The sequence below is a fragment of the Homarus americanus genome, unplaced genomic scaffold (assembly GCF_018991925.1).
Source record: "Homarus americanus isolate GMGI-L3 unplaced genomic scaffold, GMGI_Hamer_2.0 scaffold52512, whole genome shotgun sequence".
Lineage (NCBI taxonomy): Eukaryota > Metazoa > Arthropoda > Malacostraca > Decapoda > Nephropidae > Homarus > Homarus americanus.
Genome location: NW_024735442.1, coordinates 10,541,552 through 10,567,359, shown reverse-complemented (window position 1 = coordinate 10,567,359; position 25,808 = coordinate 10,541,552). Strand labels below are relative to the sequence as shown.

General features: G+C 40.1%; 1 protein-coding gene across 3 annotated transcripts in view; it reads right to left on the bottom strand.

Moving 5' to 3' along the window:
• Positions 1-25,808, bottom strand: part of LOC121871018 (delta and Notch-like epidermal growth factor-related receptor) — a 340,989-nt gene that overhangs the window by 29,702 nt on the left and 285,479 nt on the right. For all 3 annotated transcript variants that reach the window (XM_042373072.1, XM_042373071.1, XM_042373073.1), the window contains one exon: positions 14,916-15,069. In XM_042373072.1, coding sequence (XP_042229006.1) covers positions 14,916-15,069 — 154 coding nt within the window. The remainder of the gene's footprint in view (positions 1-14,915; positions 15,070-25,808) is intronic.

The following is a 25,808-nucleotide window of genomic DNA, read 5'->3' as shown; positions in this document are numbered from 1 at the left end:
GTATTACAGAACATGTATTAATCCTATGTAATATTTCCATTTATTATGCACCATGTTATGTATGTGAATTATCATATTTACATATGTATTCAGCTTGTGAATGCTGGCATCTGTACATGCCAGTGCGGAGTGATACAGAGAGTGGAGATCGCCTGTCCTTATGGTGTGGAAGCCGACTGTCTATTAGTTCCTCTGTATATCTCCCGTACGAGAATAAGAACCTATTTTCAAGATAACAAGTGTTTGTGTATACCCTCTGTAGTGTAGAACATTTTGGGGGTATCAAAGACAAACATAGATCACCTAACATGTTACCATAATAACACAGGAAAACGCAGCCAAGACAACTTTCCAATGTCGTTTTCACATACACGTCAGCCCAGTACATAATCACCTCTAAATGGGACGCGAACTGTTTCACTTATCTACAAACCTTAACCGAAATATCGCTCAACCACCAGAACCAACTCGCCCCGGGCGTCCTTATCTCACCACATACCAATACTACAGCACGTCCCCATACATACCGTACCTCGCTGGTAGCCCCAGAATATCGTTAATATATCCGTTGTTGTGTTGTGTATAAACTTCCCGTAAAGTTTTTGATGTTATATTCCCAAATCGCTCTCTCTTTCTCTCGCGCACGTTTTTTGTCTCACAAATGATTATGATTATATTAGCGAATCTCCGGGGCCAACAGTGATTCTCTGAGAATCACCCTGTATTACACACCTACATGACAAACATTTAAGAAAGGATGCGTGAAATCTCATCTTAGTGTAAGAACTATTATTGCAACGACCAAGAAATTTAAGTGGTCGTGGGAAGAATAAATATATATATATATATATATATATATATATATATATATATATATATATATATATATATATATATATATATATATATATATACATATATATATATACATCGTGATCTGGGTCATAGTGCGGCTGGTTTAGTCTGGGCCTAACATTATGATGTATTACTGAGAGCCGATAAATATATAAACCATACCATCGTCAATATTACTGGTTAGCATTAACATGATTAATGGTGGAATGGTCATTGCCTGGTGCTGCCGTTTGTCAATTTGCAAGTTTGAATCCAGGCCCAAGGATTTCTCATTCATATCAATGATTAATGTTCGCAGATAATTAAATTTGTATACCTCTGTCAGTCTCTGGCTCTCTTTCTCTCTCTGTCGTTGCTAACAGAGCAAGATTAGCTCAGAAAATTGAGTCTGTCGTGATTTTTCTCCTCTCCTCTCCTCTATACGTAGGGTGGATCGAGTAAAAGAGAAACCTCAAGATAGAGAGGAACTCGTATGAGGAAAGAGTAGAAAGGGATAACAAGTAGGATCACCGTACATACACCTCTTCATATCATGGAAACTTTCTAAGCAACACGAATGAACACCCCAATAAACTCCCCAAAGAACACATCACTGAACACCCCAACAAACTCCCCAAAGAACACATCACTGAACACCCCAACAAACTCCCCTAAGAACACATCACTGAACACCCGAAACCTCCCCAAAGAGCACATCACTGAACACCCCAAAAAATCCCCAAAAAACACATCACTAAACACCCCCAACACACTCCCCAAAGAACACATCACTGAACACCCCAACAAACTCCTCAAAGAACACATCAATGAACACCCCAACAAACTCCCCAAAGACCACAGCACTGAACACCCCAACAAACTCCCCAAAGAACACATCACTGAACACCCCAAACCTCCCCAAAGAGCACATCACTGAACACCCCAACAAACTCCCCAAAGAACACATCACTGAACACCCCAAACAAAGTACCCAAAGAACACATCACTGAACACCACATTGAACTCGGCAAGACATTCCCTACCCGTTGGACATTTCAACAGCAGGATAATGAGCCGCGTTACTAACACAGCGCAAACCAAGAGACGACATTATCATCTTAGGCTATCGACAATCAGTCTAAGTTCACTATCGTAGCTGTAATGTATCCAGGGGAATGAACCGACACTTAACCAACACCCATTACACACGGCTAGTGTCTCGGAGTGGTGTAGGTGGGATCGTGATGGTGGTATTAGTGGTGAGATGGTGGTGGTGGGTGTAGTGATGGTGGTAATAGTGGTAGGGTGGTGGTGGTGGTGGTAGTGATGTTAGTGGTGGTGTGGTGATGGTGGTGTGGTGATGGTGATATTAATGTCAATGAGAGATCAATGGTGGTGGTAGCATTGATGGTCATGGAAGTGTTCTGGACTTATTAATAGTCATTTGACCATGGTGGTAAGGGGGCCTTGATGGTCATATGGCCATGGTGAAGTTTCATTGATGGTCTTATGGCCATGTAGGTAATGTGGCCTTGATATTCATATGGCTATGGTGGCGAGGTGGCTCTGATGGTCAAATGGCCATGGTAGAGAGATGGCCTTGGCCATATAGCCATGATGGTGAAGTGGTCTTGGTCATATGGCCATAGTGGTGAGGTGGCCAGGGTGGTGATATGGCCAGGGTGGTGAGATGGACAGGGTGGTGAGATGGCCAGGGTGGTGAAATGGCCATTGTGGTGAAATGGTCATTGTGATGAGATGGTCATGGTGGTGAGGTGGCCATGATGGTGAGGTGGCCATGATGGTGAGATGGCCAGGTTGGTGAGATGGCCAGGTTGGTGAGATGGCCAGTGTGGTGAGATGGTCGTGAAGAGGTGGTCATGTTAGTGAGATGGCCATGTTTATGAAATGGCCATGGTAGTTAGGTGTCAGTTACAACGGTCTGGTTCTCGATTTTTTTTTTTAATTTTCTACTGCAAATTGGATCTCCTTCCATGCGAAGTATTGTTATTTTGTGGTCTGTTGTAACCTGTTGTACAAAGTAGTCTTTTGTAGTTTGTTGTACAATGTGGTTTGTTGTAATCTATTGTACAATGTGGTCTGTTGTAGTCTACTGTATAATGTGGACTGTTTTCGTCTGTTGTATAATTTGGTCCGTTGTAGTCTGTTGTATAATGATAAAAAAACAGATGATCGTACACAAAATATGTGTTTTGTAGTTAATTCATTTCCTAATTCAGTGTTAAAGGGAGTAGGTCTGAGGCGAGCTGTTCGACGTATGTGAGAATGTCCAATCCTGCCAGGGTATTGCCCGAGTGAGTGTTCCACCGGGCCGCTGCCGGAGTATTAATTGACTTACCATGAGCTAAGATATCAAAGAGCAACCGGGTATTGCCAATTTCACCTCTTCGCTGTCATGCCTACCTCCACCATCACTAGTTATTCTTCATTTTGTTTTTCAGGTTTCACACACACACACACACACACACATACACACACTTACACTTCTAATTCGTTTACCTGTTAATTACATTATCTTCACATCAAGGCTTCATCACTGTGAAATATTGTACATATTCCAAATAAATAATGGTAATTATAATTCCTGTTAATATAACTTTAGATAAACACATTACCTGACAAAATAGGAAGGGTGGATTAATGTTATGATAAATACTGAAGTAAGTGTGTGTGTGGCAGACTCCGAAACTGTGTCTTCAGCTGTAGGGAGCTGAAATTATCTACAAAGTTGCACGTATATCGAGCAGTGGTCCTCCCTACCCAGTTATATGGCAGGGAGACATGGGTCAAATACAGGAGGCACATCAAGGCACTTGAAAACTTTCACCAACATAGTTTACGTTCCATCCTCCGAGTTCGCTGGGAAGACAAGAGAACAAATGCCAGTATTCTTGCTGACACCAACTGTGGGAGCATCGAGGCTACCATTATCCATGAACAACTATGCTGAACTGGCCATGTTACCCGCATGGATGGCAGTAGACTGCCAAATCAGCTGCTTTACAGTCACCTGACGAATAGTAAACGTAACGCTGGCGGGCAACTGAAAAGGTATAAGGATAGTCTTAAGACAAACCTGAAAAAGTGCCAAATCGACCCCCCCCCCCACCTGGGAGACGATTACTCCACACCGTAACGTTTGGAGGAGCACTACTCAAGAAGGCGTCAATACTTTCGAGTTAGCCCGACTGCATAACGAGGCAGACAAGCGCCAACGCCGGAAAAACGCTGTCGCCGCCCCTCCCGCACTAGATGTAGCCCCCCACATGTGCAACATCTGTGAACGACTCTGCCGGTCCCGTATCGGCCTCTTTAGTCACCTCAGAACTTACCAACGCAGGTGACATCCTTAATAACTCATACCATTGTATCAAAGCTGAATGATCGTCATACTCGATTCCGAGTGACAGCAAAGTAGTGTGTGTGTGTTTCCGTGTAAGCGTGTGTGTGTTTATGTCTATCTATGTAAGTGTGTACGCAGCAAACCAACAGCCACCACTGGACCTGCACACAAGATAATGAACCAATACAATAATTGAATTCCAGAAAACTTTACCGCCAAATACGCGAGGAATGATTAGAGGCAGGAAAGTTACCCCTCGGCCTGATACCTGGCATGGTAAACATTGTGTTAGTCGCCCACGGTGGACTGTAATCAAATTATGCGGATACAACTCGTTTACAGACACAAAATTACGTTCAAGCTTAAAATGTGCATCAAATTTTTGTTTCGTGTGTGTGTGTGTGTGTGTGTGCTCACGAGCGCTTTTGAAGTAATCAAGATATAACGAAACACAAGGAAACAAACCGCAACTGATTATAAAGTACACCAAACCCCTAAAATCCTAATGAAGCAACTCTGAGGAAAACCACATGAAACCCATTCAGAAAAAATAAAAATTTTAAAGTTGGCAAATTTCAGGCAGCGAACCCCGGCAATGGATTATTACAAGTTTGATGCCGACAATAATGGTACAGTATAAATAATATAGTGTAAGTCGTATCACCTGAAGATTGGGGACGCCAGTTTAATTCATCTGAAGGTTAGGTTAAGTTAGGTTAGGGTTAGGTTAGGTTAAATTAGGCTTGCGTTAATTTAGGTTAACATTAGGTTAGGTTAGCGTTAAGTTAGGTTAACAGTGGGTTAGGTTAGCGTTAAGTCAGGTTAACATTGGGTTAGGCTAGCGTTATGTTAGGTCAGAAGAGTTAGGTTAGGTTGGTTAGGTTAGCATTAGATTAGGTTAAGTTTAGTTAGGTTAGGTTAGCGCTCACGTTTAGTTAGGTTAGGTAAGTTTTTGGGTTGTTAATCTTCAGGTGAAATATACTGGAGTGCCTAATCTTCAGGTGATATTGAGCCTTTACAAAGGAATAAACAAATAAATGCTACACGTTCAGGAAAACAATATTCCTTCTGAGTATGAAGGCAAAAGGTGAAAAATAGTGAGTCAGCGATATGAGAGGTTCTCCAGCAGTGATGTTTGTTTAGGTCTTCACAGGTTGACGAAGAGAGATGGATTTTGTAAATAATAAAGGAGGAGGAAGAAAAAGAGGAGGAACGAAAGCCAAGTATCGTGTAACCCAGGAATGTGGAGACGACTGGCACTCTTGAGTTAATAGTCCGCGAGCATCTCATTCCCTGGTCTGAAAGGAGACGCCAGGAGAGCAATGTTTCAACAAGAAAAATACCCACGGACAACAATATATACGAGTGCTGCTCTTTTGTTTGGCTAAAGTATTTGAATAAAATATCGTGAGTGGTTCCGTATTGTCAAGATGGCGGATGGGTTTTGGAAATTTACCGGAGTGAAAAAAGGTGGGTGGAAAATACGGCTTTCTATAAGAATTTTCGTCATTTTACAGTTAAAGAATATTAATGAAATAACAGATGACGGACTGGATGACTCCTGAGGGATGGGGGGGGGACTATGAATAAACAACAATACCGCTATTCTCTTTTTCTTCCCGTTACACCTCACGAATCAACGGAACAACGAAAATAAGATAATCTACTAAAATAGAAACGACAAGAACCCGAAAACTATGTAAAGGGAAGCAAAATCCCCCGCCACACTGTTCCAGGATCCTCCGGGAACGAACCAAGTTTCCAGGAACTCAGCAAGAATCATCGAAGCGAGACAAGCCGATGAGGTTCTTATCCGCCATCCTTCAACACTTGTACTAACTGGTGGCGACCGAGAAGAGAATTTAAAATACAGCATGACTAAGAGTTAACAACGTAGAGGGTTCAATTTCGCATATTTTTTCATCGTTCATGGACAACAGTGTATTATTAACCATACTTCGCGCTTAAAGACCTTCGTTGTTGAAGCGCAGTAATAGCATTATCACAACAAGAGTTAGCAAACAACAATGTGCTGAGAGTTAACATACAATATTGTAGGAAAGGTTAACAGACAAAACTGTGATGAGAGTTAACAGACTACACTGTGGTGAGAGTTAACAGACAACACTGTGGTGAGAGTTAACAGACTACACTGTGGTGAGAGTTAACAGACTACACTGTGATGAGAGTTTACAGACTACACTGTGGTGAGAGTTAACAGACTACACTGTGGTGAGAGTTAACAGACAACACTATGGTGAGAGTTAACAGTCAACACTGTGGTGAGAGTTAACATACAATATTGTAGGAAAGGTTAACAGACAAAACTGTGATGAGAGTTAACAGACAAAACTGTGATGAGAGTTAACAGACTACACTGTGGTGAGAGTTAACAGACAACACTGTGGTGAGAGTTAACAGACTACACTGTGGTGAGAGTTAACAGACAACACTGTGGTGAGAGTTAACAGACTACACTGTGGTGAGAGTTAACAGACTACACTGTGATGAGAGTTAACAGACTACACTGTGGTGAGAGTTAACAGACAACACTGTGGTGAGAGTTAACAGACTACACTGTGGTGAGAGTTAACAGACTACACTGTGATGAGAGTTAACAGACTACACTGTGGTGAGAGTTAACAGACAACACTGTGGTGAGAGTTAACAGACTACACAGACTACACTGTGATGAGAGTTTACAGACTACACTGTGGTGAGAGTTAACAGACTACACTGTGGTGAGAGTTAACAGACAACACTGTGGTGAGAGTTAACAGATTACACTGTGATGAGAGTTAACAGACTACACTGTGGTGAGAGTTAACAGACAACACTGTGGTGAGAGTTAACAGACAACACTGTGGTGAGAGTTAACAGACTACACTGTGGTGAGCGTTAACAGACTACACTGTGGTGAGAGTTAACAGACTACACTGTGATGAGAGTTAACAGACTACACTGTGGTGAGTCAACAGACAACGCTGTGGTGAGAGTTAAAAGACAACACTGTGTTGAGAGTGAACAGACAACACTGTGATGAGAGTTAACAGACAATATTGTAGGAAAGGTTAACAGACAAAACTGTGGTGAGAGTTAAAAGACAACACTGTGTTGAGAGTGAACAGACAACACTGTGATGAGAGTTAACAGACAATATTGCAGGAAAGGTTAACAGACAAAACTGTGATGAGAGTTAACAGACTACACTGTGGTGAGAGTTAACAGACAACACTGTGGTGAGAGTGAACAGACAACACTGTGATGAGAGTTAACAGACAACACTGTGGTGAGAGTTAACAGACTACACTGTGGTGAGAGTTAACAGACTACACTGTGGTGAGAGTTAACAGACTACACTGTGATGAGAGTTAACAGACTACACTGTGGTGAGTCAACAGACAACGCTGTGGTGAGAGTTAAAAGACAACACTGTGTTGAGAGTGAACAGACAACACTGTGATGAGAGTTAACAGACAACACTGTGATGAGAGTTAACAGACAACACTGTGGTGAGAGTTAACAGACAATATTGTAGGAAAGGTTAACAGACAAAACTGTGATGAGAGTTAACAGACTACACTGTGGTGAGTCAACAGACAACGCTGTGGTGAGAGTTAAAAGACAACACTGTGTTGAGAGTGAACAGACAACACTGTGGTGAGAGTTAACAGACAATATTGTAGGAAAGGTTAACAGACAAAACTGTGATAAGAGTTAACAGACTACACTGTGGTGAGAGTTAACAGACTACACTGTGGTGAGAGTTAACAGACAACACTGTGTTGAGAGTGAACAGACAACACTATGGTGAGAGTTAACAGACTACACTGTGGTGAGAGTTAACAGACAATATTGTAGGAAAGGTTAACAGACAAAACTGTGATGAGAGTTAACAGACTACACTGTGGTGAGAGTTAACAGACTACACTGTGGTGAGAGTTAACAGACAACACTGTGTTGAGAGTGAACAGACAACACAATGGTGAGAGTTAACAGACTACACTGTGGTGAGAGTTAACAGACTACACTGTGGTGAGAGTTAACAGACTACACTGTGGTGAGAGTTAACAGACAACACTGTGTTGAGAGTGAACAGACAACACTGTGGTGAGAGTTAACAGACTACACTGTGGTGAGAGTTAACAGACAACACTGTGGTGAGAGTTAACAGACTACACTGTGATGAGAGTTAACAGACTACACTGTGGTGAGTCAACAGACAAAACTGTGATGAGAGTTAACAGACTACACTGTGGTGAGAGTTAACAGACTACACTGTGGTGAGAGTTAACAGACTACACTGTGGTGAGAGTTAACAGACTACACTGTGATGAGAGTTTACAGACTACACTGTGGTGAGAGTTAAGAGACTACACTGTGGTGAGAGTTAACAGACAACACTATGGTGAGAGTTAACAGACTACACTGTGGTGAGAGTTAACAGACAACACTGTGGTGAGAGTTAACAGACTACACTGTGATGAGAGTTAACAGACTACACTGTGGTGAGTCAACAGACAACGCTGTGGTGAGAGTTAACAGACTACACTGTGATGAGAGTTAACAGACAACACTGTGATGAGAGTTAACAGACAACACTGTGGTGAGAGTTAACAGACAATATTGTAGGAAAGGTTAACAGACAAAACTGTGATGAGAGTTAACAGACTACACTGTGGTGAGTCAACAGACAACGCTGTGGTGAGAGTTAAAAGACAACACTGTGTTGAGAGTGAACAGACAACACTGTGGTGAGAGTTAACAGACAATATTGTAGGAAAGGTTAACAGACAAAACTGTGATGAGAGTTAACAGACTACACTGTGGTGAGAGTTAACAGACTACACTGTGGTGAGAGTTAACAGACAACACTGTGTTGAGAGTGAACAGACAACACTATGGTGAGAGTTAACAGACTACACTGTGGTGAGAGTTAACAGACAATATTGTAGGAAAGGTTAACAGACAAAACTGTGATGAGAGTTAACAGACTACACTGTGGTGAGAGTTAACAGACTACACTGTGGTGAGAGTTAACAGACAACACTGTGTTGAGAGTGAACAGACAACACAATGGTGAGAGTTAACAGACTACACTGTGGTGAGAGTTAACAGACTACACTGTGGTGAGAGTTAACAGACTACACTGTGGTGAGAGTTAACAGACAACACTGTGTTGAGAGTGAACAGACAACACTGTGGTGAGAGTTAACAGACTACACTGTGGTGAGAGTTAACAGACAACACTGTGGTGAGAGTTAACAGACTACACTGTGATGAGAGTTAACAGACTACACTGTGGTGAGTCAACAGACAAAACTGTGATGAGAGTTAACAGACTACACTGTGGTGAGAGTTAACAGACTACACTGTGGTGAGAGTTAACAGACTACACTGTGGTGAGAGTTAACAGACTACACTGTGATGAGAGTTTACAGACTACACTGTGGTGAGAGTTAACAGACTACACTGTGGTGAGAGTTTAACAGACTACACTGTGGTGAGAGTTAACAGACAACACTGTGGTGAGAGTTAACAGACTACACTGTGATGAGAGTTAACAGACTACACTGTGGTGAGTCAACAGACAACGCTGTGGTGAGAGTTAACAGACTACACTGTGGTGAGAGTTAACAGACTACACTGTGGTGAGAGTTAACAGACAACACTGTGGTGAGAGTTAACAGACTACACTGTGATGAGAGTTAACAGACTACACTGTGATGAGAGTTAACAGACTACACTGTGGTGAGAGTTAAGACAACATTGTAGGAAAGGTTAACAGACAAAACTGTGGTGAGAGTTAAAAGACTACACTGTGTTGAGAGTGAACAGACAACGCTGTGGTGAGAGTTAACAGACAATATTGTAGGAAAGGTTAACAGACATAACTGTGATGAGAGTTAACAGACAACACTGTGGTGAGAGTTAACAGACTACACTGTGGTGAGAGTTAACAGACAACACTGTGATGAGAGTTAACAGACAACACTGTGGTGAGAGTTAACAGACAACACTGTAGTGAGAGTTAACAGACAACACTGTGGTGAAAGTTAACAGACTACACTGTGGTGAAAGTTAACAGACAACACTGTGGTGAGAATTAACAGACAACACTGTGGTGAGAGTTAACAGACACCACTGTGGTGAAAGTTAACAGACAACACTGTGGTGAAAGTTAACTGACAATACTGTGGTGAGAGTTAACAGACTACACTGTGGTGAGAGTTAACAGAGTACACTGTGGTGAGAGTTAACAGACAACACTGTGGTGAGAGTTAACAGACAACACTGTGGTGAGAGTTAACAGTCAACACTGCTCAACACCACAACTGCATCCAGCCCATACAAGCACGTACTGATCGCTACAAGGACAGCCCAGTCCCAACCATTGTAAAAATTATCAACAATCTAATTTTTTTGCACCGTTTCTATGTTGAAATGCCCTGTAGTATGACCTTCTTCCCACCTTTTTACTATATATCATATTTGTATCACTTATGTTACTTGTATATTATTATATTATTTTTCAATCAATTATCTATTCCCCAATCATGTAACTGTATATTTTCAGCCTTTTGGCTGCCATGTTGTTTCAATAAACTGTTAATAATTATTATCATTATTACACACACACACACACACACACACACACACACACACACACTAACCTAACTCAATAATGAATGAGGATGATGAGAGATAAAGGTGAGCGACCGCCCTGATGGGTCAAAGTGTCAAGGAGTTGGATATACTGCATTGATGACACCATGTAACTATAAGGCCCATAACCCACACCATACTGAGGCCCTTCAAGATAGACACTTGGCTCCTATCTATCTTTCCAAAGCTGTTGTGGATATCTATTGGTTCCCGTCTAACTATTTACCTTATCAATGTATCATCTACGAGTATCTCCCTCTCTCTCCTCTGTGTGGGGTGGATTCAAGGGCACAGGACACCACAAAGGACAGGTTACAAGAGGGGAGGTAACAAAGAGACAGAGACAAGTGCCAGACTCGTATGGGAAGCGACAGGAAAGAACCAAGAAAACAAAGGATACATACATATACATACATACATACATATATATATATATATATATATATATATATATATATATATATATATATATATATATATATATATATATATATATATATATATATATATATACATAACATTACATTACATTCATACATACATACACTCCTCTCGTCAACAAAGTGGGTTTTAACATACGAAAATTATCCACACTGCCTCGAATATATACAGGGTTGCTCATAAGTCGCTTTACCTGAGAATAATAATTTTGTACATAGGAACCTGATCTCGGTAAACCGATTTACGCACCACACTGTATAATGTTTCCTGTGGACTGTATGTAATTAACCATCACATTGTTCAGGTAATCATGAGGATTAGTTAACAAATTAGAAGATATATGTTAGTATGTGATAGACTTTAGAATATTATCAGCGAAGAGATGAGACTAACTATACCGCAAAGAGTAAGCCCGTTAACAGACAGTAAACCCATTAGCAGAAAGAACCCATTAACAAAGTAAACAGACGGTAAACCCGTTATCAGAGTAAAACCATTAAGAGAGTAAACCCATGAAAAGAGTGTAAACATTAACAGACAATAAATCCGTAACAGAGTATACCCGTTAACAGACAGTAAACTGGTTAACAGACAAACCCACTTGAAGAGTAAACCCGTTACCAGACTATAAACACATTAACAGAATAAACCCGTTAACTGAATAAACCCGTTCACAGAATATACTCATTAACAGACAGTAAACCCGTTAGTGGAGATAGTTCATTAACCTCTTGGGTGCTAGGGGTCTCTCTGTGCTGAATAGATTTGTCTGGCGTTAGCAAAATAAAATATTAAAAGTGACGTCGGCGTAGTGAAGGGGGTTAACAGAATAAACCCCTTAAAAAGAGTAAACCAATTAACAGACAACAGACCTGTTAACGGAGTAAATTCGTGCACAAATATTAAATTCGTTAGTCCTATGACCGTACGTGACTAAGGTGAGGGAAGTGAGGGAGATGACCTACTGTAGGTGAGGGAGATGAGGGAGGTGACTAAGGTGAGGAAAGTGAGGGAGATGACCTACTGTAGGTGAGGGAGGTGAGGGAGATGAGGGAGGTGACTAAGGTGAGGAAAGTGAGGGAGATGACCTACTGTAGGTGAGGGAGGTGAGGGAGATGACTAAGGTGAAGGAAGTGCAGGAGATAAGGGAGGTGACTAAGGTGAGAGAGGTGACTAAGGTGAGGGAAGTGAGGGAGATGACCTGCTGTAGGTGAGGGAGGTGAGGGAGATGGGGGAGGTGACTAAGGTGAGGAAAGTGAGGGAGATGACCTACTGTAGGTGAGGGAGGTGAGGGAGATGAGGGAGGTGACTAAGGTGAGGAAAGTGAGGGAGATGACCTACTGTAGGTGAGGGAGGTGAGGGAGATGAGGGAGGTGACTAAGGTGAGGAAAGTGAGGGAGATGACCTACTGTAGGTGAGGGACGTGAGGGAGATGACTAAGGTGAAGGAAGTGCAGGAGATAAGGGAGGTGACTAAGGTGAGAGAGGTGACTAAGTTGAGGGAAGTGAGGGAGGTGACTTACTGTAGGTGGGGGAAGTGAGGGAGGTGACTCAGGAGAGGAGAGTGAGGGAATTGACTCAGGTGAGACAAGTGAGGTAGGTGAGGGAGGTGACTCAGGTGAGGGAGGTGAGACAGGTGAGGGAGGTGAGAGGTGAACGTACGGGAGAACCAAAGTCCTCCGGCAGCCTCACTCACGTAGTAATTAGTGCCGCTCTCCTGAAAAAATTCCAGTTTCTTTTTTTTCTTTTTTTCGTTGAGTGAATTCATTGCGACCATTACTGCTGGAAGAGTTCATTAGAAAAGATATATCGGTTTTCATGACCCTCACTAAATATAAGAATAACTTTCTTTTCCATGGGCCTGGATTTTTTGGGGGAGGGACCCCGAATATACTAATGTAACAGCTGCTGTCATATAAAATTATTAGACGAGCAACACTTTCAAGGTGAAGTAGAGGAGGAGCCTTGGGAACACCTGGTGATGGGTTTGTTCTAGTTCACTTGAGTGATTCAACGGCATCGTTCACAGAGTCTTAGTCGCTACACTGTAGATGACAACTTTAAAAAAAAATATTGTTCTGTGTAGTTTTTAATTCTTGGGTGTTTTTGCTGTTGTTGTTATAATATATTTCAGCGTTTCAACAAATAAGACTTTCAATCACGTTTACTAAGTCGACAACTATCAAAACATTTACACACACTTCTCTCTTAAATGGAAGGATCTTGACGGCACTTTATTTTCCTTTGTACTGAACACAGAGGTTACGGTATTATTGAGCCAGCCTTAAAGACCAGAAGACTATCATAATACAGTAAGAGGAACAATCTTTAAGGTAAATATTATAACACGATATTGGTTTGATTTGTGTCTCACTCGTTCAGTGATCAGTAAATATATACTGTATAATATGAAGGTGAATTACTCGTACTTGTTATGGTAAGAGAGGTCCTCTAGCAGTCTTAACACAACGACATGCCACGTGAGACTTGAAAAAGGAAGACAAGAACAGTGCATTGTTGAAGATTAATCGGCTCGCTCTGTTGTGAATGACCTTCAAGTCTCTAAACCACAAAGCACATTAATAATACCGACTTACTTGTTTCACAGTGCTGAGAGTTATCTATTGTCAGACGCTGATGGGTATGATGTATTATGGAGTAAATGAAATCTGGCGCTTAGGATGATTCTCCCACAATAAGTCATCGTCACGTGCAGGTATGAGGGTGTTGGCGAGTGAGAGAGGATGGTGGTGGCTGAGAGGGGGTCTTGGCGAATGAGAGAGGGGGTTGGCGGGTGAAAGAGGGTATTGGTGGCTGAGAGAGGGTGATGGAGTTTGAGAGAGGGTGATGGTGGCCGAGAGAGGGCGATGGTGGCCGAGAGAGGGTGTTGGCGTCTGAGAGAGGGTGTTGGCGTCTGAGAGAGGGTGTTGGGGTCTGAGAGAGGGGTGTTCGTGGCTGAGAGACGGTGTTGGCGAGTGAAAGAGGGTGTTGGTGTCTGATAGAAGGTGTTGGCGGTTGATCTACTGGTTCTTACTGATGTTCTCTTCCTCACAGTCATGGAGAATATTGTACTGATATAGGACAACAGCGCCACGGGAGGATAAAAACAGTCGTCTTGGTAAGGTTAGTCAAGCTGTGAGGAAAAAACTTAACACAACGTCGACGCCAGATGGTGATGGCTCTTCGTTTTCTCTAACAACAGAGGAGTTAAAAATGGCATGACGGACGGAGTTTGTGAGGTTAGCGGTTGACTGTTGAACACGGGTGGCGCTACTTATTCAGGTAATTACACGTCTTAGTAATGTAGTTGGCAGGAGTGGTAGGTCTACATAGTTTGACTTGGTGTCTTTCTATAATAGTATGTTACGAAACTTAATTGCGAGATGCAATGATTTGGGCTTTCATTCTCTGTAGATTATGTTACCATGCACTACTGGATTGTGATAAATATGAATAGGGAGAATGACAACTATGCTTGTTTGCAGATCATAAAAAAAATAAAACACACGCGAGAGACTGGAACAACCAAGTGTTCTGAGAGATATACTTCCATTGTGTTAGCACTTAGACGCTAGGAGGAGAACACTGTCAGGTACAGGACATTCACTCACCATAAGGACAGAGGCACTGGAAGGTGTCACCGTCGTGGCCCTCTTGTATGTCAACACAGAGACCAGCATTGAGGCAGGGGTCGGCCACACAAGCGTTCATCTCCTCACAGTGGGTACCCATGTAACCCTCACAGCACTGACACTGAAAGTGTTCCTGTAACAACAATCACACCATTAATTACTATAACCTGATTTCGTGTTTCCATAACCTTAATATTAATTCTTATATCTTAAAGTGGCAGGTGGAGGAAGGTGAGTTTTCTTTACAATGTATAATTTGGCTGTTAAACTCTGAAAAGTTAAATTATATTATAACGCCGTAAAAAGTGGTACTCGCCATTTCCCTCTCATAGACCATCATCCCTCAATGTCTGAGTACACACAAATAAGTAACATCACTAAGAGAAAGAGGATGACGATAAATCTCCCTGCCATGAATGGATGTTGTATCATGGCTGTGTAGAAAAACAGAATTCGGATCACGTGAAATTAGGCACCCCTCATGTTTAAGCACCTTACTGCTAACTTAACTTAACATAACCTAATCTAACCTGTTCTATTCTAACTTGCCTAACCTAACCTAAATCCCAGGTGGCGTTAGGTTGTTTAATCATCAGGTGAAATAAACCTGGATACCTAATCCTCACCTGATGCCAGAATTTACAAGCTACAATAAAAACCTTGTAAAGTAAGTAAAGTGAAGTGAAGTGAAAATGCCTAGAGAAGGTACAAAGTAAAAACTAATCTTTTAACTGAAAAACAAGAAGACTGGGATTTGTTATTCACGAGAGATGGATGAATAAGAGAATGATGTATATGTATTATGTATTAAGGAGAGAATATTATCCATGGTGTGAGAGGTCATCAGGGTGTTGAGTGCCAGTAACAGCAGGTTGTTGTTGGCACTTGGTCACGGACACCTCATAATGGCCATCACCGACCCCTCCACTAGCTGTACTGTATGTGTGGAGTGTGTAGGTATTCGTAATTCCAATAATTCCTATGTTTCATTTTTACCAACAATTTTAACACGTACGCACGAAAACAGACATACATACTGTACATACATTATATTACATTACATAATATATTTTACATTACATGGCATACTGTACGTACATACATACATTATACTTACGTCCATCACTTCATTTGGCAATAATCAGGTGATCACTGTAGGCTGTGTGTGCACTGCACTACTGGTTCTTGGGACAGGAACTTCTCTATTATGAATGTGTGTATATATGTTGAACCTAAAGCGCGTGACGTCAGAAACGTTTTATACAGCTTGTGTAAATTTGCCGGGCACACAGTCTTGTACCTCCACTTTATTAAAAATATAATAAAACAGTAAATGTTTTAAAATATGAAAACGCTAATGTTTGTGCAGTGTCGAGTAATACTCAGGCTTTCCTTTTTTGTATGAGTTACCAAAAGATGTAAACAAAATAGTAATAATAAATAATAATTAATATTAATATTAATATTATTATTAATATTATTATTAATATTATTATTAATATTATTTCTAATATTATTACTAATATTATTACTATTATTATTACTATTACTATTATTATTACTATTATTATTACTATTATTATTAATTATTATTATTATTATTATTATTATTATTATTATTATTATTATTATTATTATTATTATTATTATTATTATTATTATTCATAATATTCATAATATTCATAATATTCATAATATTCATAATATTCATAATATTCATAATAATAATAATGATAATGATAATGATAATGATAATGATAATGATAATGATGATAATGATGATAATGATAATAATGATGATAATGATAATAATGATAATAATGATAATAATAATAATAATAATAATAATAATAATAATAATAATAATAATAATAATAATAATAATAATAATAATAATAATAATAATAATAATAATAATAATAATAATAATAATAATAATAATAATAATAATAATAATAATAATAATAATAATAATAATAATAATAATAATAATAATAATAATAATAATAATAATAATAATAATAATAATAATAATAATAATAATAATAATAATAATAATAATAATAATAATAATAATAATAATAATAATAATTAATAATAATAATAATAATAATAATAATAATAATAATAATAATAATAATAATAATAATAATAATAATAATTAATAATAATAATAATAATAATAATAATAATAATAATAATAATAATAATAATAATAATAATAATAATAATAATAATAATAATAATAATAATAATAATAATAATAATAATAATAATAATAATAATAATAATAACAATAACGCCCGGGCTAGGTGTAGGGCAAACAATTGCTTGAACCTAGTTGTATCCCATACAGGAGAGTACAAATGATACAAAGTGGTAAAATGATAAACCCTCGGCTCTGTACCACAATGGAGATGAATATTGGTCCTAAAAGTAATCCTGAGAGGAAAACAGACTGGGCCAAGTGTTGACTATGTCAAGACGATAAGAAGGATGAACTTAAATTTCCAAAGACTAACCCTATTAGAAGGAGAGGAAGATGGCTACAGCAAATTAGCTAAGAATATTCCTCTTTTCATCTCAATCAATGCCCTTCCAATAAGGGTTGATATGGAAAGACTAGATGATGGAGATGGTATTGCAGAAAAATTGAGGACAAATAATGCAATATCATGAGAGCTGTAGATTTAGGTTTAACTACATAATGTTGCAAAGAGCCCCCAAAAGAGCAACTACCTCTGTAGTTGACAGTGATGAAGGTTGCAGAAGTAAGGTACCATGAAAGCCAAGAGACACAAAAACCACAACAGAATGCTTTTTGTGAGACAAGCCAGCACCAGAGAGTGCTTTCAGACAAGCAATGACAATGAAACTCAATGACAGAGTCAGTGAATGTGCAAAGACACAAAGTGACAAAAGACTCCTTGCTAAATTTAGTGCAAGAGATGTAGTGGCACAAGAGATAAATATCACCCTGCTTGCTTAGCTGCGCTGTACAGGGTACAATAGAGAAAGAGCTTATCTTAGTGCGAAGGAATATGACAAAAAAGATACATATCCACTGCAGTGTCTTTCTCTGAATTGGTGACATACATCAATGAGACAAAAACTGCAAGTGAAGGTTCTAATCGAGCAAGTTTTAGACTAGCAAGCAGACTTAGTCTTACTGTACAAGCAAAGACTCGAACAACTTGGTGTTAAATTACCTGAACTTTATTCTACTGGACTTAAAGACCAATTGGTTTCATAGATTCCTCAACTGGAAACTCATAATCAAGGAAGAGATGTTTTGCTAGCATCCAAGAGGATGTAGGCTCCATCATGGCTGAGGTTGGCAAATACAGTGAAGCTGTTCATTTGGTCAAGGCTACAACAAAAATAAAACGGCAGGATATGCTCAAACACATGTCAAAATTCCAAAGCATACTTGATGATAGAAGTATTGAAAAGGCAGTTCCTTCACCACTTCTCCAATTCATATGTATAATTCATATGTATGATTGAACATGACGCAGCCGTTAAATCACAAATTCAGCGTGGAGCATCCAAGTCAGATCTTGCTATGGCACAGCTGTTGCAGTACAATTGTTTTGCTAAGTCCAACGAAGGAGCAGTCTCACAGACACTCCAAGGATCGCGAGACCCCATTTGCTGTGTATATTGCCATGTCTGTGTTTGCAAAGACTAGGAAAAGATTGCTTGTTAACATGCTCCATGAGCATGGTATTTGCATTTCCTATGATAGGGTTCTAGAAATATCTGTCCAACTTGGTGATGCTGTTGTTTCCCCAGTATGTAGAAGATGGAGTTGTGTGCCCACCTGTTTTGAAAAAGCATCTTTTACAATCCGCAGTAGACAACATTGATCATAACCCTACTGCAACTACAGCACACACATCTTTCCATGGTACCAGTATCTCTTTTTTCCAGCAACCAAGTTTTGACAATCATGGTGATGAACGTGAGCCACTTCATGTAGGAGCAGTTACAGTGAAGAAAGTTCCTAAACTTCCAGACTCTTTCATCTATGTTCCTCCAGCACACATCATAAAATATTCTCCACTGCCACCAAGCCAAACACAGCTATTACCAGCTCCTTACTCTATAAGACAAATGAGTGATGGATGAGTATACTTGGCTTGAGGAGGTTTCTCTGACTGAAGAAATATACAATGTTGTTTCTATAATATGGGCAGCCCATCATGCAGCACAAAAGAGAGGATCCCCCTTTGAAGTAAGCATCCCAGTACTTTTACCCAGAACTAGAGACGAAGCTCATTCTGTTGCAACAATCAAACGTGCTCTGGACAAAATTAGGGACACCGTGGCGTTTCCGAATCCTAGACAGACCCCAGTCATAGTTGTTGACCAGCCTCTTTATGTCCTAACAAAACAGATACAATGGCAGCACTGAAATCAATTGGAACTCTGCTTCAGGACAGTGGGTGGACCAGCTGCCTTGTAGAGGCAGGAGTGGCCTCATCTGGTACATCAGAGTGTTTCCTCTTGGCATCTAGTGACACAAGAACACGCCATGCACACCAGATTACTGCTTGTAGTCTGTACAAGCTTATGAAGGATGCATATAATGAGTACTGTTTAGGTGTGTCTAGAGATACATCTTTGAGATTTGAAGAGTGGTGTAACCAAAGGAAACCTGAAAGTCCACCGTTTCAATTCTGGAGCTTTGTCCTTGACATGGAGTTGACCGCATACTAATCCGATCATTCATTGTTTAAATAAGAATCGCTTTCACATATCTTATGAAAAGAGTTAAAAGTATGTGTAGAACCGTTACTTTATGCATAAAAGACATATCTGAGGGTTCCAAAACAATCATAATCTGTTCCAGCATGCTTTAAAACATAGGAAAACACACCTTATGTGCACAGATTGCCCATTAATAAGTCATAATATGTAAAGAAATAAGTTATCGGTTAGGCAAATTTGGTGGCCATCTTGGAATTTTGAATGTCCAATCAGAGATTTGATAAGTAACCCATATTGGATGTTCATACCAAATTTCATGCTTGTATGATCATTTGCATGATTGTACCTGTTACCCGCTCCGCTATATCCTGTTGTGTCATATTGTCTCAAACAAAATCGTAAAGTACATTTTGCAGCGAATAACTTTACACAGGAGAATCGAATTTGATTGCCCTAGGAGTAAATCAGCGATTCTTTGAACATTAGATACGACTAGTTTTATTAGCCCGTGGTTTAACACACCAACTACTAATTATTATACAGTATTAGTAATTCACAGGTGAGAATCTTCTCCATTTTCGGATAGATCCCTGGTCCTAAGCTTAGGCTGGGATAAGTTGTATCACTTTAGTATAGGTTAATTGGGTTATGTTAGAATACGTTAAGCTGTACTAGGAGACGGTAGATCAGATCAGAGCAGATTAGGTTATGTTACGTTAGGTTAGGTTAGGTTACCAATGAATTTCTGGATCAATGTGTAACCAGCACATGTGACTTGAGTGAGGGCTAGTGATGCAGTGTCAGGTTAAGGTTTGCGCAATGATCCTCCTACACAAGCGGCGTTACAAATGGAGGTAGGTACACCCGAGTATGTTCCTCCCAAAATATTTCTTCTTCCACTTTGTCGCACTTTTCTCTGTACAAACACTTCTCTCCCACACGCTCTCTTACATCCCAGTCTCCCCATTCAACTCTCGGTCGTCTGTTTACTGTCTCCGGCGTCTTACCTCGCTCAAAAACCCTCTGTTAGTCTTCCCTCTTACAAGTCGTGTCGCCATGCCTCATAACACACTTGATCTCGACGTATCACTTTATTAAACTCTTTTTCCAACACTACATCTCTTAATTATTAATCACTATTTAAATTTTCCTGATTCTACTGTACATCCGAATATCCTTAAAACATCATCTTTGGTGTTCAATCATAACCCTGGGTGAGTAAGACTTCCCAATATTAACAAGTCCGACACTGAAGTGGTTACCATACATGGTGTGCATGTTGATACCTCCCTCCATCTAGCTGGATCTCTCCTACAGAATAAACAACAATCTTCTCTACCTTCATCCCCTGCAACATCGACTCTCCCCGCCCCCATCTGCATCAAAACCTCACACTGGTTATTCCGTGTATGTGTCGCGGTCTTACTACTGAATCAATACGCCACGAGTTAGAAATAGCTCGGGTAGTTGCCGGGGATTTCGTGGTAGTCAGGGTCATTAGACGTCTCACCGGACAAGGCTCCTCTACTAATTCACCTTCCCTGATGCAACCACGATATTGTGGGGTTTAAGGGAGGTTGTGTACTGTGTAGCTGGTGATGGTGGTGTCGGCTATGGCTGCTGCGGTGGCTGGGTTCACCTTACTATTAACAGCATTTCAGAGAATTTGGGAAGTTCACGTTAACGCTGTGACGTACTGGGTGGGCATCAATGATTGTGGGAGAGCGAGAACAATGGTGGAAGTTTCAAGGGTTTGGGTGGAATGTTGTAGGGAAAATCCTGGCAGGACCTGTAACCTTTAGTAAATTTCCCCAGAACGCGTGACTCTTAGTATATCTCCCCAAGACCCTTGACTCTTAGTATATCTCCCCAGGACCCGTGACACTTAGTATATCTCACCAGGACCCGTGACTCTTAGTATATCTCCCCAAGACCCATGACTCTTACTATATCTCCCCAGGACCCGTGACACTTAGTATATCTCCCCAAGACCCATGACTCTTACTATATCTCCCCAGGACCCGTGACACTTAGTATATCTCACCAGGACCCGTGACTCTTAGTATATCTCCCAAGGACCTGCGACTTTTAGTATATTTCCCCAAGACCCGTGAGAATAAGCCCACTGATTCTGATATTATAAATCCTAGAGTACAACGACTTAATCCCTCGAGTACGTCATGTTAACCCTTTAAATACGAAAACTCATTCCTTGAGTACGATATCTTACCCCCGTGAGTACGGTACCTTAACCCCTTGAATACGATAATTTAACCCTTTGAATAGAAAACAAATTCTTTTGAGTAATATCACATTGCATGCAAGGGTGAATTTTCATTATAAGCCTATTCAAGTGAATTAATTAGATAAGTTTGATGTTCCATCCGAGATTATTCATTTCCAATCCCTTAAGGGTACTTGCAGACTAACAATCAATCACTATTGTGGCAGTTAAAACAACACAGAGAGCCACGAGAACATTGTAAGGCCCCTGTTTTGTCAACCCTTTAATGAACGACTAACACGCACCACACACCTCAGCTCATCCCCTTCAACGCTACCAGGCAACTTTTAACCTAAAGTGTACCCACTGAGCTGAATTGTACAATCCTCTTACATTCTGAACAAAATTGCACAATCTTCTTGGAAACTGCTCAACTTTCGTGTGTATTGAATAACACTGTACAATATACTAATTGAACAACATTGTACAATATACTTATTGAACAACAATGTACAACCATCTTACTGAACAACAATGTACAGCCTTCATAAAGTCAGTATCAGTTATCCGTCTATGCATTAGTTTAAAACCTTTTTATACAATACTTTTCGACAACAATCACAACAGCGCCTTTCACTATACCTTCCTTCCCTCTTCTCTTAACATATTAGTGAAAGGGTTTGCGCTGTTATATACATGCTGAATCAATGTGAACGTGTATGAAAGCTTTAACTAATGTCTATCCATCTGTCTATCTATCTGTCTGTATGTCTGTCTGTCTGTCTAAAAAAGCAAAGCATCATAACTGTAATCTCATTTCTGGCTGTGCTAAGTCTGATGCGGCTGTCATGACTGATGGATGTTTTGTACACGCGAGGGATGTTTCGCAAGAAAGCAACATAGCCGGCATTGTACTCGACCGCCTTCATTTCCCCATATGTAAGGTTAGGTACCCATTTATTACTGGGTTAACGGTGAATGCCTCAATTTCGAACCAACGACCCTTAGGACAGAATGGAAGCGATGTAGTCACTCTGCTGCCGTACTTCACTGATAAAGTTCTTTCGTATATTATAATTATTACGTGAAACACTATGGCTGTTTGAGAAAATATTACAACTTATAGGATTTCTAATGGAGTAACTTCAGTACTAACCCCAAAACTCAACCTAACCTAACCTCACCAAACCAAACTAAACTAAACTCAAACTGACGTCACCTAACCCAGCCTAACCTAGCCCAACCAAACCCAACCGAGCATACTCAAACTTAATTCAACCCAACTCACCCCAACACCATCCTACCCACTCCTAACCTAACCCAACTTCACCTGCCCTAATCTAACCCAACCTAATCTAACCTGCCTTAACCTAACCCAACCCAACCAAACCTAAACCAACCTAACAACCTATTGTAAATCAGAAAAGGTTTGGCGGTAGGGTAGAGGCTCTGTGTAATATTGATAACGTTAAAAGAATCGATAATTATTTTCACCACACATACAGTAGAGTTTGAAGGTGTTATCGGGCGATTATCTTACCCCAAAACCTATGACTCGTTCCTTATTATTTCCCGGAAGGAGGTGGACGCATGAGCTAGTTCCTAACTCAAGTAAACGAGCTACCTGGCATTCTTATACACCATCACCTTGAACTGGACTGCAGCTAATTTAACCCTACCTAGACAGCTTCACCCTAAGATTAACCACCATACCGCTAACCTAACATAACGCTAATCTAACCTAACCTGATATAACCTAACGCTAACCTAACCTATCCTATCCCAATGTAACTTAACCTAACTCCCCAAGCAGCGTTCGGGTGTTCAATCATTAGGTAAATAAGCTGAAGGCATTAATCTTCAGGTGATCCAGTTTGTCATAAATAAATAAAAAATATTAAATCCTGCTTATTGTCTGACTGATTCTACCGTAGATTCCCGGCTAATTTATTTAATTGTTTCCCACTCTTTGATGTCGCATTTACGGCTTGAATTTTAATTAAGGTCAAATCATAAGCTGTCAATTCCTTTTTATAAACTAAAATATTATTGTTATTTTTTTCCTGGGAAGAAAAATATCAAAAGCTGTCATTTTTTCCCGATATGTAAAATATAACTGACAATTTTCCCTGGTAAATGAAACCGTTGACATATTTTCCTCGTAAATAAAATATATCTACTATTTTCCCTATTGCTGTCAGCCCTTAGTATATTTAATCGCCTGATTGTAAGAAAAGTCACACTTACATCTTCTTTGTATAGTTTGTGGTTTATCTTGTATACCTTCATGTAGTAGTGACCTGTGGTGTATATTGGTCATGCTCGCCTAGTAAACAAATGGTCTCGGGTTCGATCCCCGGACAGAGTAAAATTATGGGCCATTTGCCTCTGTCTTTTACTGTACATATTAAATAAATTCACGTCTGGGTAACCCTCGGGCCGGTCAACCTTGTTACGAGAGGTAATCATTATATCTTCCTGTTGATCAAGATTTGGACGCACCTACGTTATGATGGCTCCTGGCCAGCACACAGCCTGGTTTTGTATAAACGGACAAATGTAAATTGACACTACGGATTATCTGAAGATTAACCACCCTAACGCTAACCTAACCTAAGTTATCCTAACCACCCCAAATAGTCAAAATTAGTTAATTATTCATCAGGTGAAATCATCTTGGGTGTATAATCTTCAAGTGATACGACACTACCAATATTCTGCTTCACCGATCCTCTTCGTATATAACAGTAACATGACTCCCAACAATTGTGCTACACATTTACAATCTACCTTGATACGGTCTTAATGTTCTGTGATGACATGTACCCCTAGGAAAGGTTAGAGGTGAGAAACACACATCACACACCGCCAGGAAACACAATGGTCACGACGTTACATCTTGTGTATGGGGTTACCATCTGAGTCTCCTGGTGTTGTTTACGGCTGAGAATATATCTTTCTATTTTTTTTAATTAATTTTCTACTTCGTCTTTTTATAGAAAGGTGAATCAAGGCAAAAACAAACACAAAGAGAGGAACGGGTAAAGAACGAGAAGGAAGTGAAACATCTCACACACACACACACACACACACACACACACACACACACACACACACACACACCTTGCTCGTATCGTCAAGTCATATACGATGGCACTCTGCGATCTTTACCACAAACAAACTTTTCTAATATTCGAGAATTTTAGAAAACATCTCTGGATGATGTTTCTTGGCGTGTTTCCGTCACGGTTGGACCACCATCACCCAACAACAACACTTTCCTGATGACTTTGTTCTTCACTTTGTCTTAGTCAAACTCTAAACCAATATATCTTTGGAATATTGACCCCTCTCCGTCCCCCCTGTTGTGTTTCATGCTTACAACGGAGACGAGTTTTTGTTTTGTATGTTGACGACGCTTGTTTTGGTTGTTTCTTTTGTTTCAGATATTTCCTCCCAAAAATAGTTTTCTTGAATATGTTGGTCGTCTGGATTAGAGTAGTGTGGAAGCTGGTAATAAAGCCACTGAAAAATGTCACCGAGAAAAAGCCATCACCTAGAAACGATACTGAAAAAAGCCACCTTTATATACATAATCCTGATATAAAAGCCACCCAACGTACTCTGGTGTAGCTATTTGTAGTTTGGTTCAGTCAAACTGGGTTTATTATCACGGGTACATACGAGTATATTGTGGTGGCTTTATCGTCTTTGGTAAGTGCACACACACACACACACACACACACGGTGGTGTAATGCGTCTAGTGTGGTAGCATTATGCATTACGTTAGTGTTAAGGTGCAAGCACCACCTGCTTCCTCTCGCTTTCAGCTGCCGCCGCTGGCTAGCCCTCGCTGTGGCCAGGGAAGCAAACTTGCCTAATTCTTCCCCTGCCAGTTCACAGCCTCTTCACCGTCATGACTTCTGCTGTGCCT